Source organism: Ciconia boyciana, chromosome 2 (genome assembly GCF_034638445.1).
Source record: "Ciconia boyciana chromosome 2, ASM3463844v1, whole genome shotgun sequence".
NCBI lineage: Eukaryota > Metazoa > Chordata > Aves > Ciconiiformes > Ciconiidae > Ciconia > Ciconia boyciana.
The window spans coordinates 36,888,805-36,908,612 of NC_132935.1; the positions used below are offsets into that span (position 1 = coordinate 36,888,805).

Sequence of the window (19,808 nt, forward strand, 5' to 3'; positions counted from 1 at the left end):
ACTAATGGGGAGAAGCAGATAACTGATCACTGCCCTCAATTATTTCAAATGCAATCCTCTTTCCTTCCAGCAAGAAAAAAAAAGCAAGCCTTGTTTTTAACAGAATCAACATAAATGAATAGAATATGTTTTTAATGCTAGCTTTCGTTTGATTAACTTTTAGCTTTTCCTATGTTTTATTTGCATTGCTAAAAACTATAACATTGGATTGTGTTGGATGGATAGATTAAATTGCTTCTTTTTCAAAAGTAACTTTGACCAGCACATAGATAAATATTCATGTTATAAAGGCTTTGTACAGCATCACAGAAAACAATAGTTATTCAGACCCAGTAACTCTGGTCCATTATGTACTACTCAGTGATGACACACGAGAAACAATGACAGAGAAACAGACTGTCCAGCAAGTATTTGCTTTGAAGTCCACACAAAAAAATCTATACTGTTCACTGCATTATGAAATTTTGAAATCTACCAATTTCCACTCTATCTTTTCGTCCTGCCTCTCCATCAACTTCATCTGAACACGCCCATGGTCTGCCATAAGCAGTGGGATGAAAACGCCTATAATAAATAACAAGAAAAATAATACCTAACACCAGACTAAGAATAGTTAGGATGCTCACAACTGTAAAATGTATTTCTGTGATAATGGAAGGTTTCCAGAATATATATACAAACAAAATACCTAGAGTTACAACTGTGTGAGTAGCATAATAAATAGAAATGCAAACTTTTGTTTTTCTCCCTTTTATGTTAAAAAAGGTAAAAATTAGAATTATTCCAACAACAGTTCTGTACAGATACTCCATCTTCTTAGATTTGCAAAATGTTGTATGTTGTTTCAAAGTCCAGGTGAAGCCACAGATCCAAAGAAATATCAGCAGAATTATAGAACTTCTAACACTTAGTATAGTGATCAGTAAAATACTGAGTATCCAAGAAGTGATGGTAAGCAGTTTATAGAAGAGATACACTAACTTGGGAAGCACACAAAATTCATCTTTATCAGGCAGAGATTTTCGTAATGATATCTGATAATCAACTGTTGAAAAGGAGATACCACAAAAAGACATAATAATGGCAGCATCTAAACAAAACACAAGAAGAAATGTTAAACCTTAGAAAAATATACTTATTTTACATTATAATTTCTGAATGAACTTTTGGACAAGTTTATGCTTTCTTAACACTTTCTTTATACCAATTTTATATTTCTTCTATGCTCCTGAACAAGTCACCTTAATTTTAAAGCTCAGTTTCGTTGCCTAAATCTAGGCATCTAATGCTGTTTGGGATGCTTATGTTATCCTGCCTGGCCTCTGGCCGTTGATGGTCTAGCCTAACTTGTGTCTCATATTTGCCATCTCCGTACACAGATGACTTAGAAATTCCCAAAGTATTGCAAATAGCCCATAAAAACTTAAGTTTCAGCAACTGATATTGACTCTGGGGTGTCTATAATGTAGAAATCTGTAACTAAGACTTGACCCTTCACATGGTCATATTTAAGATGAGATTCATCTGACCGTTTTCTCTGAGTACCTACTGACTCCATGGACTATGAAGGAACACTAGACAGCAGTGCAGGTCTCTCCATTTGGCTAGATAAATTCCAACCCTGAGTAAGTCAATGTCTTGCAATAATGCTGCTAGTTTTAGAGCTGGAAATGGTACAGCTTCTGTCTTGCTTCTGAGAGTTGAACCAGTATCTCTTCATCATATTGCATTCTGCAATGCTGACGTATCCTTAGTTTTTTTCTGACTCTGTCCCTCATCTGTAAAATGTGGATGACAATAGTGACAGCTCACAGGGCTGCTCTAAATACATTACTGGCTTCAAGATGCCCAGTTAGTAGTTTTAAAAGAAACTGTAAGCAAAAGCACACAAAACAAATTGCTCTGCAAATGATATACTAATTGTATTCAATAGCTTATTTGCAAGTGATGTATCATTATGTTTCTATTAGATATTATGACTCGTTATAGTGAAATCTTCCTTCCCATGGATTTAGCAGAACGGACCATCTACTAGACAGAAATTCTAACTAAACGCAGAGTAATTACACAGCGGAGTGTGTGTTTTCCAAGGTATGTTTAAAATGTTATCCAATCACATAAGTTATCTTTTTAGGTAAGACACTCAACTTGCAAATTAAGGAGAAAGGCAGACTCACATTGATAGAAATTATTTTTGCCGTGTGCCATGAGGATGTAAATCTGGACAAAAAGCTGTGGCGTGGTCTCAAGAAAAGTCTTGAACACCCTGAGCATGTTAATATCAGTCACTACATCAACAGCTTGTTTTTGAATGAAGTTGGGAGGGTCTGTTTCTGATGCATCTCTGCTGCTGTTTTGTTTAAATGCAGCTTTCCAGCCATACTTCAAAGCAAACCAATACCTATTAAAAAAAGGAGACTTGGTTAGACAGCACTTTTTTAAAGTGCAACTCAATAAAATTATATAGCCTAACAACGATTTTTCCCATTTCATTCTCCATTCACATTTTAACTTTGAATGTAATCCAGCACCTTCTACTAAGATAAAATTTAGTCCAATATCTGTCTGGTATCAGCAATATCAGATAATAATTTATGACCAGTGATGCCAATGCAATGTAAAAACTACTAGAACAGAATGAGACTTGCCTGAATAAAGATTACAAGCTTTATTTTGTTAGGTTCTTATTTCTTTAAAAGTACCGCATTTCTGAAAATTCCCTTAGCACCTGTTCTCAGTCTCTCTTTGAGATACTCATTCACTTTCTTTGTATCCTTTTAAGGGTACTAGTGAATATCCAGCTGTGAACATCCACATCTATGTAAGTATAATATGGATCCATAAGCCCCAAGGATAATATCTGATGAACTGCAAACATACAACGGGCTTTAAAAAAAAAAATCACTACAGTGCTATTTTCTAAATACGCAGGAAGACTTTCATTTCAGAAAAATTATTTTCAAGACACATGGATTCCTGAGCTGACAGATTCTGTTAATAATCTGAGTGGTTTTACCTGAAGAAGCCATTTGCCTTGGCAAATGAGTGCACCAGAATGACTTTTAGAACAGTTCTGGTTTATTTTCAATTAAGCCTAAATGAACGTTTCCTCTAAAAGAGGAAATATGGTAAAGCATCTTTCTGTGTGGTGAAGAACCTTTTCTGTTGAGGATGTCTCTAATGCTTTGCTTAGAGACAAGTAAAACCTAGCTCATTTTCAAGACCTTTGCTTCAGGCCTGGAGGTGGACATAGCACTTCAGAGCGGAGAGAATGCTTAAGTTTTAATCAAAAAACATTTTGATAGTTAAGGGAGGAACCAGCTATTGTACATGGAAATCTTTACAGCTGTGTTTAGGAAAACAGGATGGTGGCTACAACCTGATATAGGACCAGAAGTCCAGCTGCTGGAAATTGTAGTATTTCCACTGTCCCTAATGGACTCACACACACACATAGCCCTACTTAATGATCTGACTCATTGCTGTAGTGCTTTGGAAGCCAAGGGAGGTAGGTAATGCTCCTTTCTGTAATGGATGAAATGGTGCAATTCCAGAAGAACAGGTTTTCACAGCTAAAGACCTCTTTCCAGTTGAACTGTTCAGCAGCAAAGAAATAATCTTTTGGAACTAGTCAACAAATTAAAGCAGGGAGAAGTATCCTTGTAAGTATGCATGTAAATCCTACCTTGAAGCAAAGCAATGCTTGCTCTCTTCTGCTGTTTACTTGACGTCAAGTGGTCAGTGACACTGGCTGTGCAGACTGTACACTAAGCCTTGTAACTCTGCAGCACCTTAATAGGCACTGTCATTGCTAGTAACACAGCATAAGTTTTGCAAGGCCTCGGGACTGAGGCTTGTCAGGCTTGCTCTGTTTGAAGTTTTCTTGACCTGTCTGACTTTGTTTTACTTGGTTTAGCTTGGATTTTCTGCAGAAAAATTGGTGATTTCTTCCAGTTGACCAGGGGGCTAATTTGTTTTACTTTTGCTCATTTTTGTGTGGTACAGCCATAGTTTTATATAGGTAACAGTACCAAGCAGATATTCTGTATTGAATGAGATATTTATGACAGACATGATGACGTTGAATAGAGAAATATAGTCCTGGTATGATAGCAGAGGTCCTGAGATGTGGAGACACAGGATGCAGCGTAGAAGAGTACATGGATAGGATGATACAGGATGGCTTGACACTGGAGATTCCACAGCTATAAACAACTCACCAATGGTCACTTATAGAAATGCAGACCTGGAGCTGGATAAAACTAGTTTGGATGTAACATGAAACTAGTTTGGATGTAACATGAAGCTGCAGAGAAGTAAGAGAATGCAAAGTCCGAAAGGGAGTTAGCAAACATACAAAAAAGACCCAAAGTGGATCCTAAGGGTGAAAAAGGAGAAACCATCAACATGAACATCATGTTCCTCCCAACAAGACTCCAGACACTGGTAACACCCTTAATACCGCCTCCCCCAGAATGAAACTGCCAACATTAGGACCCAGAGGAGCAGAAGAAGAGTGAGCAAAACACAAAGAAAAGGGATAGGAACAAAGAAATATGTGTGCAAACAATTTTAACTGTATTATTATTACTGAAACTTTTTATGCATAGAAGTATTCTTTCTTTCCCTGTAATAAATAGATCTAGACTAATAATGATTCTTGGAATCAACTGTTATGATTTCACTTATACTAAGTTCTTGGCTTTATAGGTATATAAATCCTGTGTGTTTGCCCATAAACAGGATTTTGAGCATAACAGCCTTCGGACATCACTTTCAATCCTTTTTCTGCCTATTCAGTTCCCAGATGTTTTGAGCTTCCAATACTCTTCTCCAATGACCCCATTTTGACTATAACTAGCAGGCAATGACAGCAAAAGCAGTCCTTTTTCAAGAAAATTCACTGTTATTCAGCTAACATTTCTAGCCTTATAAACATTGCTAAAGGTCTTCCCCGCGACAGAAGAATTTATTCGGTTTACGAAGATTACGTCATTCATTCAGATCTATTTTCTTGAGAAATCAAGCAGACCACCACAGAACATCACTTGGTTATCTTACACAGTTGTACGAGTCTGCTAATGTGCAGGCTGAGAAAGGCAAGGTCCTCAGGCTGCATCTGAGATGATTTCAAGACTCATGCTGAAGTGCTGCAGGTTCCCCATTCCCTGGTCGTCCACAGGATCATACACACTACGGATCCCATGAAATCCATGCAGTTGCAATTCCTTTACAGAGAAAACAGGGGGCAGCAGATCATTAGACACCCAGATCTCATGCAATATGACATTGGAGCACAGTCCCCTTCTGCTTATAAAGGGAGCTCAGAAGAATTCCTGGCTCCTCCAGGTGTTAAAAGTTTAACACCTTCACCATCTTTAAAGACTGAATCCTTTGACCACGGGGACACAGTGTCAGGGGTTCTTCCAGAGCTACAAATGAGACAGCTGGGATCTGCAGGTCCAGGGTTAAGTGCATGCTAGAGCAATCATGACTTATTCCCTGGTATGTTAAGCCTGTTGACCATACAAGTGAGAATTCCCCAGGACTGCTGCCTAGAAGCATCAGTAGTAGGTGCGGAGCAGTTACGTTACTGAGGAGCCTTAGAGGAAGAGCCTTTGCTCTTCTCCTTGCAGAGATTCACAGGCTGCATCCCTGCCACTCAGGCCGTACATTGATTCTGTGAGCTGGCTCTAGATCCGTTATTTACTCCCAAAGGAAACTGTTTTCTACTTTTATGTTTCTGTGTATTTATCTTACTGTTCTCTGAATAATCACTTGTAAGCAAAGAACTGACCTGTTTGGCATGGCATCTATACCTTTTTCAGTTTATAAAACAATTAGGATTCCAAAACATCTGTTTCTTGCATCTCAGATGTAAACATCTGGAGAGTTTGCAATGTTTTCAAGAAAAAACAATTGGGTAGACCGATCTGTTAGTTGTCCATGGACTCATTCATCAGAGCCTGGGTTTCTCCAAGCAGCAAGAAGTGGAAACCCGCTGCACAAATTTCAAGCTGCAGAGCTCACAGCTGAGAGGGCAGATGATACACAAGACAAGAACCAGACATGTTGTAAAAGGAATATTTCATCTGGATGCACACCTGAAATCACTTGTCAGTTTTCGGAAGCATATTCCTTCTGCATATGGTATACTAGGTTTATATTGTTATACGATGGTATGCTATACTATTTTTCACTAGTTGTAGCGATTTCAGTTAGTCCACTTCTGACTTTGAATACTGTATAAAATACATTGTTTTTTCTAGAAAAGTCAAATACTTCCCTTGCTCTTTGACTATGTATTAAGTGAGGTGGTGTTCCCTGAGCTCCACACCCCCAGGTAACTTACTGTGACAAATCTTTTATCCTTTAAGAGTATTTTGAGCTTACACTCCCATTCCCATCTGCCCATTTGGCATGCAATATTTGGACAATTTAGGAAGGGCCCACAGCCAACTTTTAGGCCTAACATCGGACAACTGCATTCACAGCCAAGGGCAAAGTTCAGTCCGTACTAAGGGATAGATCAGACTCAAATTTCCTCCTTTATCATGCCCATGGCTCACCTAAACGCTGTGGCTGCTATGAACCTACCATAATTATATTCCTGTATTAATATATCTATTGCCATAGTTGCTCCATGTTTCAATCTTCATAAACTGAAAAAAGGCTCTTAAAAAGCTACTTCAACTGGAATAAAAATATAGTAATTAAAAGTATTGGATTGGTTATGTATTTTAAGTAGGCGTACATCTTAAAATGAAGGTGAAACGGGTATGGGTAGTGTGTCATTGATACAGACAAATGCAGGCTTGCCTGTTACGTTTTCTCCCTCTAAACTCATTAAAGAGGATCTTTGTTTCATTAATCCAAGGTATATAAGCTACTTGGAAGCCAATAGAGTAAAAAAATCACAATTTCGTTACAACTGGAATTGTCATATGTGAACAGTAAAGAATTATGAGTGTTTCTAAAGATCATATTCACTTTGATAAGGAAAAAAAGGTTTCTGCCTTTGTAGTGTTGCTTTGTGGAGAACGCAGATGATAGGACTCCTACGTGTTATAAACACCCATTGAAACACAGCTCCACTGTCACTCCTACATTTTCATCATCATTTCATAAGGGATGAAGTTTGCTCCTGGTCTCCTGTAAAATTAAGAAAGCTTTGGCTCTCCAAGCATGACTGGAAATTCACAGAGGTGACAGCTACTTGTTTTTATTGCTTCACAGCCTTCACATGTCATAGGCAGACTGCCTCGCCAGTGCTTCCACGTCACCTGCTTCCCCTCAGATTTCCACTGAAGACTTTCCACCATAGTCCCAGTACTAGACTTCACGTCCCCTCTCATCAAACTACACTGAGAAAGATTTGGGTGCCATTTAGAAATTCACACAGGGAGGGTGTGAGAGAGACCTGGCAGCAATGATTGTCCCTTCTAAATTCTGGTCATGCAGTTGCAGTTTGCAGCATTGTATAAATCCTTAATCAAAGGAAAATTATTCTCTGCTGCATGTTAAGCTTAATCTTCTAAGTAGAGAAAGGCTTGGATTAAGTCCATGAAACTGATGCAACTAAGTCAATACTTAGGACAGTAAATTTATATTAAGAAAATGTGATCAAGCACATATTATTATGTAACCTGCAACTCACTTAAAGTAGCATTACAAATTTTCCACTTTTAATTGACTGTCTGTACCTCACTGACTTGGTATCTTAAATACATTTCTATTTATTTTGTCCTGTGGAACTTCTTGTTATACACATAAATTGCTAGAGGCATGTTACCAGCTTCAGTCCTCATTTTTGATTCATTCTTGGTTTGGGTGTGACTTAACAGGTGCTAAATCTGTACCAGTATAAACTGAATATGACCTATCTTGACTGAATTTTTCTTACCACCTTTTAAAAACATGTAATGAAATAATCCCAGGTTCAGCAAAGCACTCACATTTACTCTGATGTCTCATGGATTCAGAATTAATCTTCGCAAAAAAACCTTTTTCATTGGCTCCTGTTCAAGGCTGCAGGGCATTTTGAGCCTACCTTTAAGCATCAAAAGACACAATAGGAGCTGCCAATATCACAATGGCTGCTGCCTGTATGGCCTTCTATTCTGACAGTGAAGGATATTAATTGCTAAAATTTAGTCTTCCTTAGGTGTCCTTGACTGATGCTGCAAACTGCTACATGTCTGTGGGCTCCAGAATTCATATGGTGCCCCAGGGAAATGTCTCCTTTTTCCACATTCACTGACTGTGTTATTGTCTTAATGTTGACTGTTATGCTGCAGTCTGTTCTCAATTCTACCAACATCTGTTTGACCCATTTAAATGGGTCAGGCTGAAAATAATTTCAGTCAGCATAGCTAATATATACTATACCAACTTAATTTTACTCCTTGCAGAGAATAACATTTCAGAGGAAATATAATTACAGGTCTACATTATTTCCATTAACATAAACTAAAGCCTTATTAGATATGAAATAATTTTAATTTCATTTTTTCTCTATTTTTAATACATACATGTACGTAAGTGTATACATACATATTATTTACGTATTTATTACTTAGCATTGGCAGTGTGATAACATAACCAGACTGATTTCCATTGTGCTGTGCACTGTACAAAAATAACATAATGAAGTTCCCTGTTTCAAAGATGGAGCAAGAGGTGTAAAAGACATATGAGAGAGGGAAGAAGGGAAGAAAGAAAAGGAAGAAACGAAGGAAGATAATTTGGTAAGGTGTATTCACATCTTATATCTTCAGGCATCCTGAGTTCACTGGCCAAGTCATATTTACTGGCTAGGCCCCTATTTTCCTCTGTAGTGAATGGAGAATATAGGTTCCTGTCCCAAATGACCTTCTGGAGAAGCTCACCTTAACAAGTATGATCCAACTCCTGATAAAATCTATTTTTATTAATAGACTATAGAGATAAGCCTGAGAGACTCATTGTCTAAATTAACTGCATAAATCAGATGACTAAGAAGGAGGACAGCAGGAAGTGGTACATGGATACACCTAAGAAAACACATATAATAGGAAGTATATAACCACTGATCACAAGCACAGTCGTCAGCTTGCTGTTATCAGTTTATACTTTACAGTATGCATTATCACACTGCTGAATTTTGAGGAGTGGCTGAAAGAACTTTGTAATTTACACATATCAACTTGAAAACTTTTTCCAAGCGTAAGAGGCAGCATAGGAGAAAATATCATTTGTGCAATAGAGAACAGGTGACCAAGTTGACAACACTGTCAGTGCAAAGGGCAAAATTACGTTTACTAGATAATAAGCTACTCAAGAGAAGATGGGGCTAATTCTGGGAAGGAAGCTTCAAAAATTATAGAAATTCATGGTAAGAGGTATTAATTGGAAAGGGTATGAGTTCAGGTAAATCCAAGAGTTTCATGGATTACCTTAGAGTTAAGGTAATTCATGAAGATTTGCCTGTAAAAGAGCATTTTTAATAGATACAAATGCTGAGTCAAGACAGTATCTAGAGTTGTAGACGATTGGAGCTTGGATCTGAATTATGAGGTCTGTGTTGAAAGGTGAGATAGGCACTAATCAGCAGGAAATTTCAGGGGCAACCTGGGAGTGTAAAACCAAGCCAAAGGTGAAACCAGAATTACAGTCCTGAACAGATTACAGAGAATGAGGTGATGGAAGAAAAAGGGGAAGAAGGGAGGTTTTCGGCCAGACATTGAAAGAGCGGCTTCTGCCATTCTACACCACGGTTACTGGCTTAACATTTATCATCAGTTATCAGAAACAGAGGTCATGGCTTTAATTGCCTTTGGAAGAAACAAACTCAGAGGGGCGGGTTTGTAAGTCACAAGCACAAGAATGGCACTCCCAGCCACACCTGAAGATGAAAAGCCTTGGGGGCAGACAAAAAGGGGAGTGCCACAGTGGGCCCTGAGACATCCCCTCTAAAAGTCAGAACCTGGTAGAGTTCCTGTGGCCAGGTCTTGGTATAACTCACATGAACCAATCCATGTCCATGGATCTGGTTAGTGAATAAGAAACCATCCAGAAAAATTGAAGAAGGATTTTCTTTTTCTTCAAAATGTAGTATTTCTAAGTTTTTCTAATACCTGACACTAGAAAAGTTAAACCTGTCAGGAAATACTCCTGTGCGAATTCTAAAACTTCAGGATTGTAAGAGGAGGAGGAGCAGGAAAGTAAAGCTGACAGACAAAAGGAAAAAGAATATTGAGAGGCAAAAGTTAATTGCGACATGTAAAAGCTCCATCGTTTTCCTTAATCCATGATAACATTAAGTGAATAAAACATGCATGTGAGGGGAATTTTTATATTGGCATAAATATATCTTTCATTGCTGTCCATAGATTAGTATAGGAAGTTAAAGGAGGCATTTTAAATAAATATTTTATTAAGTGTCTCCAATAAGTCTGTATTCACTCATGTTTCTCACATGTTGCATACCCAAAATAATTAAAATTCAGGACTTTTCACCAACATCTTTCAGGTCAGTTTTAAAATGGAAGTAAAGTTTTGGCACAAATGATCTCTATAATGATAATGATAACTTTATAGCAAAGCTACCACAGAATGTTAAGCATATGGTATCTCAAACTATTCCTGGACATGTGCCTTTCAGCAAAAAAGGTTCCTGTCACCATTACAGTCCCTGCAGGAAGTACTGCTGCAAGTATTCTTACTAGCTATTTAACTCTTCATGTCTCTCCCGAATCTTGGTGGTTTTTCCACATATGGTTAGACTCTCAGGTTCAAAAATTACCTTTTACTGCAGCTGTCTCACCTGCTTAGTGTAATCAAATTAATTCCCTTCTTAACATCACTTTAAAAACTTACATTTATGTTACAACTGTATTACTCCATAAAGCAAGCATTTTTATTACATATGCTCTATCAAAAGGCTGATGAATCAAGTAGAGTTAGGCTGTGAATGATAAAAATTATTACTTACAGGTAAAATGAAAAAAGATCTACATTTCCATCTAAACCTGACATAATTTACCCCTGGCATAAGCAGACAAAAATCCATTTGCTTACATGGCACAGTAATTGCTAAGGCCAGAAGTGGTTTTGTCCCTGAAGCCATACTAAGCATTTCTTAATAAACTATCTTAAAGCAATATGATTTCTCAGTTTAAAATAATTTTTTAAATGTGCTTACCTTATAAAAATTCCACATTGAAAGAGATGAACTAGAAAAATCCATTTCAGCTTCCCAGTATCAGTACCTTCCCAGTCATTTTTAAACCACTCATAACTGAATACCTGAGTTATTAATGATGAAAGACCTCTAAAGCACAGTATCAATATACCCCAACAATATTGTCCTTGACAGAAATATTTACTAGCTACCCAGAAGTCCACTCCAATATCAACTACATAAATTATAATTCCACCAACTAAAAAAATAAAATTCTGCTTAGTAAATTTCATCATGCGTTAGATTGTCACTGTTGTCATTCTCTCCTCGCTTCATGTAAAGGAAAGTCAGAATTAATCTAAATGCTTTCCTACAATGGAGTCTTTTTCCTGATGATACCACCTGCTATAGTGCTTTATACAAAGGAAAGTTGGGTTATACATTTTTCTTATGTCAAAGGGACTGGCATTTTTCTGGATTCTTGATTTAAATATTAAATTAACTACACTGATACATGTCTATTCTGGAAAAGATAAATGTAAATTGTCTCTTTAATTGATGGAGTCATTCGTCATTACTGGTTCCTAAAAAGAAGAAGAAACAAGGACAATCAGCGGTAACAATATTTTCTTTTAAAGTATCATACAGCAATTCACACAACCATTTAAACAAGCAAGTACAAAATGCAGAATATACTGAGATATCTGTGAACAATCAGCCCAAGAGAAGCTGCACCTCTGAACCTGCTGAGGTCACCCACTCTCCCAACCACAGTGACTCTCCACTTACTAAGCAGCTGTTGAGATAATTCCTAATAGTTGCAAAATAGTAAGAAACAACCTTACCTTGACTAGTTTTTAAAACCAGTTTATGGAAAAAAAGATTGATTCCTTCCCAGAACTTTCTTAACTTCTGAGCTATTCTCCCTTGCTGTGCACAGCACAAAACACTGAGAAAACTCCTGTCTTGAGTACACGTCACTGTATCAGAGTACACATCATTATGTCATTTCCAACTGTGTTACTGCATTTGTGTTCATACGTCTAGTAGTTTTATCATTTCTGCTTGTTTTTCCATATGCAGCAAGAAAGTGCTGAGTAGGATTGCAGTTCTCGTGTCAACGAGACTTGTAAGGAGCCAGACCTGAACCAGTCTACACCTCTTTGGGAAATGTCTCCCAAGCTGTGTGAGTAGTAGCTACACACAGATGACCTAACCACATTGTCTACTACAAATAGAATTAATTTGCAGTCTGAACTACGTTTACATTGCCTAACATTGCAAGGATTCTTGTGACCTCTTTGAGTAGTCCTTACACATCTTTCCTCTGTAATATTTGCCAGGTGAAACAGAAAAGCTGTAAGGCAGTACATTCTATGTCTCATTAATTTCCACCTCTGCAAAGCTATAAACATTAAAATGACAAAGTCCCTCATTTCATTTGCATATCTTAGGAATAAGCTGCTGGCAGCAATCCCAAAGGATGGGATGCAGGACGTGCCAGAGCACCAGGTTTGGGCTGGCGCCACCACCGAACAGCAGCAGACAATACACGGGGAACAGCTGTGCCAGGGAACTCAGGGCAGGGGAAGGGCATGCAGAGGCAGGTCTCCTTTGGATTTTTGTGAATTTAGGCACGCTGCCACAGAGGAATGAAATGAGACAATTGGTTAATATCCCATGAACAAAGCTTTTGAAAGGTAATGACTATTCTACGCTTGTGTTGACTCGGCTAGTCTACACTGTGACCCAGGTACAAATCCAAAAAAGAGAACTTAAGCTCTTAATTTCCTAATGAAGACAATTGGGAACATAACAGCCTAAAAAGGTGCTGGGTGTCTAAACATTATTTTTTTGGATCTAGGCCTTAGCTATTTCTAGCATCTTGTTCTATCTCCTACTTAGGTTTCATGTCCTGGCCCAGAAGCAGTCAGAAAGATCAGGTGATCTTAGAGCAGTGATAGCTGGAGGCCTTTCACTGTTCTTTCCTATCCTCTCCAATAAAATACTACTAATCCCTTTCAAATCACGAATGCAATTTATATCCAATTCACCGTCAGATTTGGGCAAGTGGACTTTGCTACAAAGTCCAGCATAAACTGAACTTTGTGTTTACAGTGTTTCATATCTGAAAATTTGTCTATGAATGAACTTAAGAGTTTATTACTAGGATTCATTCAAAAAAATTCCAAAGGAAACTGTATTTACTCTATGTAAGAATGTCATGTCATTCTGCAACTTGATGTACCACCTTTGTCAAGCTGTATCCTTTTTTGTGACAAGAACATTATGCACGGTTTTTAGATTAAAAAAAAAACCAAAAAAACTAAACAGGTTCGCTATTCGACTGTTGCAGGAAACACAACAGTAAAAGGTAAGTCAATAACCAGATCCAGACAGAAAGTTCTTTGGATAGGCAATTTATGGCCAAAGTAGGCAGTATACCAAGGTTCACATTTAATGAGTAATACTGTACTATACATTTGAGTGGCAAGGAGTAACCTCTAATTTTGTACCTGAAATTAATAAAGAGGGTAGCTGGATTCCTCCCTCTTTACAACCTCCCTATCCTTTTGTATCTGAGCACTTCACAAAGAGGAATTATCTCATTATCTTATTATCCCTAATAAGAAAGGAAGTTTTACAGGCTATATCCAGACTCCTCTGAAACAACAGCATGAAGAGTAGCTGTGAGCCAGCTGATTTGTACTTCTGAATGCATACTGTCCAAACTACTGCCATGCCAGCAGTCTGCAGACCTGTCTGGACATCTTGGTGGTATAGGAAGCCATCAGGTAAGCTGAGATAAATGAGGAGCCACACATTACCAAGCATGTCAGCTTGCTCACAGTCTCATAGTTATCTTGAATAAGGAATCTAGTCTTGAAAGAGCCTTGGAATGGCTGGTAAGATACAGAGTTTACATTTTGCTCATAGTAACCTAAAAAAAATCTATCAGAGACTCACAAATCTGTATTCCCGAATGTCCAATGTCTTAATTCCAAGCCCAAGCACAAATGCCTGCTCACAGGTGCACACAAAAACTCTGTTGAAGATCTCAGCCCTTAACATCCCCTATATTTTATGCATGATAGCACTCCAAAGAGCACTATGGTCTCATGTACCGGGTGGAGTACAATTAAGTGCCACAGGAGAGAGTGTCTTGTATCACTCAGAATTAGATTGTTCCTGGTCTTATTAAACATATGAGATCTAACATGACAGGAGCAAGAAGAGGAAAGTATCTGTCAGCCAACATAAATACAACCCTGCTCTAAAAACTAACATACTTTTACAGAACCATTTTGTGATAAAGCAGAAACAATAAAATGTGATTAGCAAGGCCTTCAGTTCTCACAATACATTTAAAATGGTATTACAAAATGCAGACTTACCTTAATACTGGCCATGGATACAGATTTTTCCCTTAAAAAAAAAGTAGATTTGCGTATTCGCAGGTTTCCCATCCATACCTTTACAAGACTTGCAATCCAAGAAAAGTGAAAAGGCTTACTGATATAACACAAACTGAAACTGAAATCATATGGAAACCATGTGACACAGTTAATGATTTGCTACCTGTCAAGAACTGTCATTCTTATGAAAATATTATCAAAGTTCTATTCTAAAAATTCAGCTTAGAAGTCCCTGTCTATATTCAATAAGTTTAACATATTAGAAAAGTCCCTTCAATAAATTAATTTCACACTTTATTCTATAAAAGTAAAAAAAAAAAGTACCACTTTCCCTCTGTATGTTTATATATCTGTGTATGCATGTTCAAACTTAGACTTTAGTTTGTTAGATCTGTTGAGCAAAAGCCAATAGATATTTATGGAAACATATATGTGTATATGTGCGTGTTTTTATGTATATGTTTGTTTATATACGTATTCATGTATTTATTTGTATACACGTTTATATATCTCAAAGATTTATGAAAAAAGAACAATCTTTTTGACTATAGTTGAAAACTGTAGTACAATGCACTTTAAAATACGTACAAAAAGCTTTTCTGTGCAATGATACATGAAGAGACTGCACATGTCCAGGGACAAGTGATTAAAATTGTTTTCCTCTTTGTTGCAAGAGTCTGCTCCAGCTGAGCTATCAGCACTCAACATACAATTTTTATGCATGTTTAAAAGAGCTGCAGGGTACCAGGAGCAGTTGTAGTGATTCAGCGTCTATGACTGTGCTGCACAGGATGATGCATACCCTCAGCCAGAGCAGTCTATAGCTTTTCTAGCTCTTAGGACAGGAGGTACAATCCTATCAGTGTCTTCATAGCAAACATAGTATCAGTGCTTGCTTTTTCTTGTGCTCCTTCCTGCTTTCCCCTTATAGGTTAGAAACATCCTAATCCCAAGCAGTTCTTGCAGTGCTTGAAATACCACTATTTTCATGTCATCACTTCAAGAACAGAATCAACAGATCAAGTTAATTTTCCAAAGCTAAAACAATGGTGTCTGAATCCAAAGCAATACTGCAGAATTCCTGGTTCAATTGCACATGGTCCATTCCTGCAAGACAACACATTGGGAAAACACCTTAGGACATCAGTGGGGCAATGCATTATCCATAACTGCCTTCTGAATAAATAAAGCAGAGGCCTTTCTGCCTGTGCAGAATCATCTTGGTGATGATTCAAAGATAACAGGCCTACTGCGCGCAGGCCCAACAAGCTCTTCATAATGGTTGTGAGCATCATGAATGTACTAATTAAAAATGTAGTTGTGTATTGCTCCATAATAAAATCCCGGTGACTTCAGAGAAGAAGCAGCTCAGCAATTACAATGCCACCTGTTCTGTCCTATAAATGATCAAATGAATACAAGCACTCTATTAGAATATAGCTTTTGTGGACAATATTTCCTTCAACGCTGGTCTAAGCTACTGTGTGCTTTTGCAGCAAATTGAACATCTGATACCAGCATAAACCTATGTAATCTTTGCCGAGAAAAACAAACGTGATTCATCATGCCCATCCTGCCTTGTATTTCCCTGACTTGATTGTTCCACTTGCATAAAATTCACTGGAATGGACTGGACCACTGGTTCTTCACAACCTTCACTTCACTGGGACCTCAATGGATGAGACTGCAAGAGTAGCTGCAGACAAGACAAGACTGTGGCAAACTGACTGTGGACTAGACTATCTACATTTAGCAGCTCTTACCAAGACTGCCCCTCTCCATGGATCTGGGCCAGATTTGAAAAGCAACTGCCCTCCAGTAAAACATAGATATCTTTTAAATCCTAAAAAATTTCTATTGATCTCCGTCAATGATTAATATCATTCCTTTATGTATGAAAAAATTTGGTCATCTGAGATATGTTCTCCCTGAATTATAAAAACATACATAATATAGCATCAGAGCACTAAATATATTATATACTGAGTTTGGTATATAGTTTTAAATTCTTACAGCTCCACCTCAGCTTTTTAAAATTTGTAATAGGCTTTTCAAGCTATTTGCCTAAATAGTGACTAAGCTCCTACAGCTTTAAAGGAAGGCATCTTAAATCAGCCAAGTCACAAACTCTTTGCTGTGACCTTTGTTATTAAAAAATGGCAACAACTCTATAGCTCAGAGAGAGATACGAGGTTTACGTATCTCATTCTTGGAGTGTAAATCAAGCAGCTCATGAGCTAAATTACTGGCTGGATAATTTATTTGTTTTGTAGTTAGACTTGCCATCAAAGAAAGCGCATCTCTAAATTGTGGCAAAACTCCTATGGTATGAAATACACATCTTGTTATTTGCTTCCAAATGGGGTAGGAAGGACCTTTTTTCTCTGCTTTGATTAGTGTTAACAGGACATTTTATCTTTGGAACAGTTGACTTATTCCAGACATCGGAGACTAAGGTCCTTACTAGCATAGAAATAAACAGGATGAAACGCTGACCTGTAAAACCTCGTGATTTCTGAAGATTCATTGTGTAAGTGTCTTTACTTTTGATACTTAAACTTTGCAGTCAATGAATGTTTTTGCCATTGGTATTAATGGAAGTTACAGAAGAAAATGCATGGCTTGAAAGAGTGTATTGGCTGATGACTTCACCTCAGTGTAATAGACTCCCCTGCTTCTTCATGAATTACTCCAATATACTTGTACAAGCTGTCAGCAGTTTTCTGCCACCGCTGCTACTTGGTACCCTGCTACAGCAGAACCCCTGGTCACCTGTCCAGTGAACCCAAAAGTTGAACTCACACAGAGAACTTATGCTCTGAGCAGCATTAACATACAGATTTTTAGGAGAATCTCACAAAGTCACAGAACGGCTGAGGCTGGAAGGGACCGCTGGAGGTCATCTGGTCCAACCCCCCTACTCAAGCAGAGCCACCCAGAGCAGGCTACCCAGGACCATGTCCAGATGGCTTTTGAATATCTCCAAGGATGGAGACTCCACAACCTCCCTGGGCAACCTGTGCCAGTGCTCGGTCACCCTCACAGTGAAACAGCGTTACCTAATGTTCAGCAGGAACCTCCCGTGTTTCAGTTTGTGCCCATTGCCTCTGGTCCTGTCACTGGGCACCACTGAAAAGAGCCTGGCTCTGTCCTCTTTGCACCCTTCCTTCAGGTATTTATAGGCATTGATGAGATCCCCTGAGCCTTCTCTTCTCCAGGCTGAACAGTCCCAGCTCTCTCAGCCATTCCTCATGGGAGAGATGTCCCAGTCCCTTCATCATCCCCCCTGATCATCTCCTACAAACCAGCTGATCTGGCTTTCTACATTTTCTACACAATGCTGCCTCTTAATGTAGCCATCTTGCGGCCTACATTCCCTCTGCGAAATCTGCTTCACTTCTTTTTGGTTTAAGGTCTCTTTACTTATCTCTGTACCAGGTAACAAGCATAAAAACATAAAGAAACTGAAAGCAAAATTCTGCAAGTACAAGAAATATATGCATACTGTCGTGGTTTAGCCCCAGACGGCAACTAAGCACCATGCAGCCGCTCACTCACTCCCCCCCCCCCCCCCGCGGTGGGATGGGGAAGGGAAGAGTAAAAGTGAGAACACTCGTGGGTTGAGATAAAGACAGTTTAATAGGTAAAGCAAAGCCACGCACACAAGCAAAGCAAAACAAGGAATTCATTCACTCCTTCCCATGGGCAGGCGGGTGTTCAGCCATCTCCAGGAAAGCAGGGCTCCATCACGCGTAATGGTTGCTTGGGAAGACAAATGCCATCACTCCGAATGTCCCCACCTTCCTTCTGCTTCCCCAGCTTTATATACTGAGCATGACGTCATATGGTATGGAATAGCCCTTTGGTCAGTTTGGATCAACAATCCTGGCTGTGTCCCCTCCCAGCTTCTTGTGCACCTGGCAGAGCATGGGGAGCTGAAAAGTCCTTGACCAGTGTAAATACCGCTTAGCAACAGCCCAAAACATCAGCGTGTTATCAATATTATTCTCATACTAAAACCCAAAACACAGTACTACACCAGCCACTAGGAAGGAAATCAACTCTATCCCAGCCGAAACCAGGACAATACCTTACTTAAAATATGTTTTATAAATAGCAGCTAGAATTGTATTAAAATAACACGAAGACCTACCAACCAAAAATCCTCTCAATGACACTTTCACGTACCAGTGTCTATGAAGATAAGTATCTCAATAAATTTTCTATGCACTATTCAATTGATTCTGTCTGATTATCACAGAATTACATGCTTGTGCTTACATCTATTAGGCTATTACACAGCCACAGTGGAGAGGCATTTATCCTCAATATTTATGCTTAAAATGGGGAAGAAAACCCAGTGCCAGTATGCAAAGGTTTCTTGAGTGCTAAAAATGCAAACTGTTACCTTGTGGGATTTTCAGAAATACCAAAGTGTATTTTATGTATCTCATAGTTGTAGAAAATTAATCCTCCATCAAATATCACATTGTATATCACCAGCAATCTCACTTTAGGTTTATTGAAACTCAGCTTTTCCTTTTTTTTTTACTGGTAGTCTAACAGAATATTTTTCCCCTCAAAATTTTGTCTTAACAACGTAAAATGGTCAGTGAACCAAAAGAACTTGAGGCTATACACTTATATTTGCTTGTACCACATTAAAGAGAATAATAGCAAGACTTTCAATACGTGCCTATTAACCCCTATATTATAAGAGAAACAACAGACTTTTTAAACCGATGGGCTTGTACAGGAAATGAAGATGATAGGGGAAGAACCGGCACTTTGCTCTCCAAAGGCACCCACTGCTGCCACCTACAGACGAAACAGTTTCACAGCTCCTGCCTAATACTCGAAAATGTATTATTTTACTACTGGACGGTAACAGTAGTAATAAGTATACCCCGGGAAACAAGTCTACAGTTCCCCAAATAATTCTTAATTTAGAAAAAAAAGTCTTGTGATATTAAAAATAACTGGCACCCTACTACTTCTGAGTTATCAATTACATGTGACACTTCAGGTAAACAATTTCAGAAATCTCTAAACTTTTAGAAATTTCTACTTTGTTAGAAATAGAAAACCACTGAAATACACAACTTTCCTTTGCTTAGGTAGTACCTTCTTCTAATGACACCGCAACTTAACTTTACCTAAGGACTGAAAATGGGTTGCACGTACCACCAAATAGGTATACACATGTGCTACAAAATCAGTGTAATAGGGTA

General features: G+C 38.3%; 1 protein-coding gene across 1 annotated transcript; it reads right to left on the minus strand.

Moving 5' to 3' along the window:
• Positions 1 to 446: 446 nt before the first annotated feature.
• XKR9 (XK related 9) lies at positions 447 to 11,457 on the minus strand. Its single transcript, XM_072851244.1, has 3 exons — positions 11,183 to 11,457; positions 2,178 to 2,401; positions 447 to 1,090 (listed from the first exon to the last, which is right to left on the minus strand). Exons 1-3 carry the CDS (start codon positions 11,455 to 11,457, stop codon positions 447 to 449), a joined length of 1,143 nt encoding a protein of 380 aa, XP_072707345.1.
• Between the last annotated feature and the right edge of the window lie 8,351 nt (positions 11,458 to 19,808).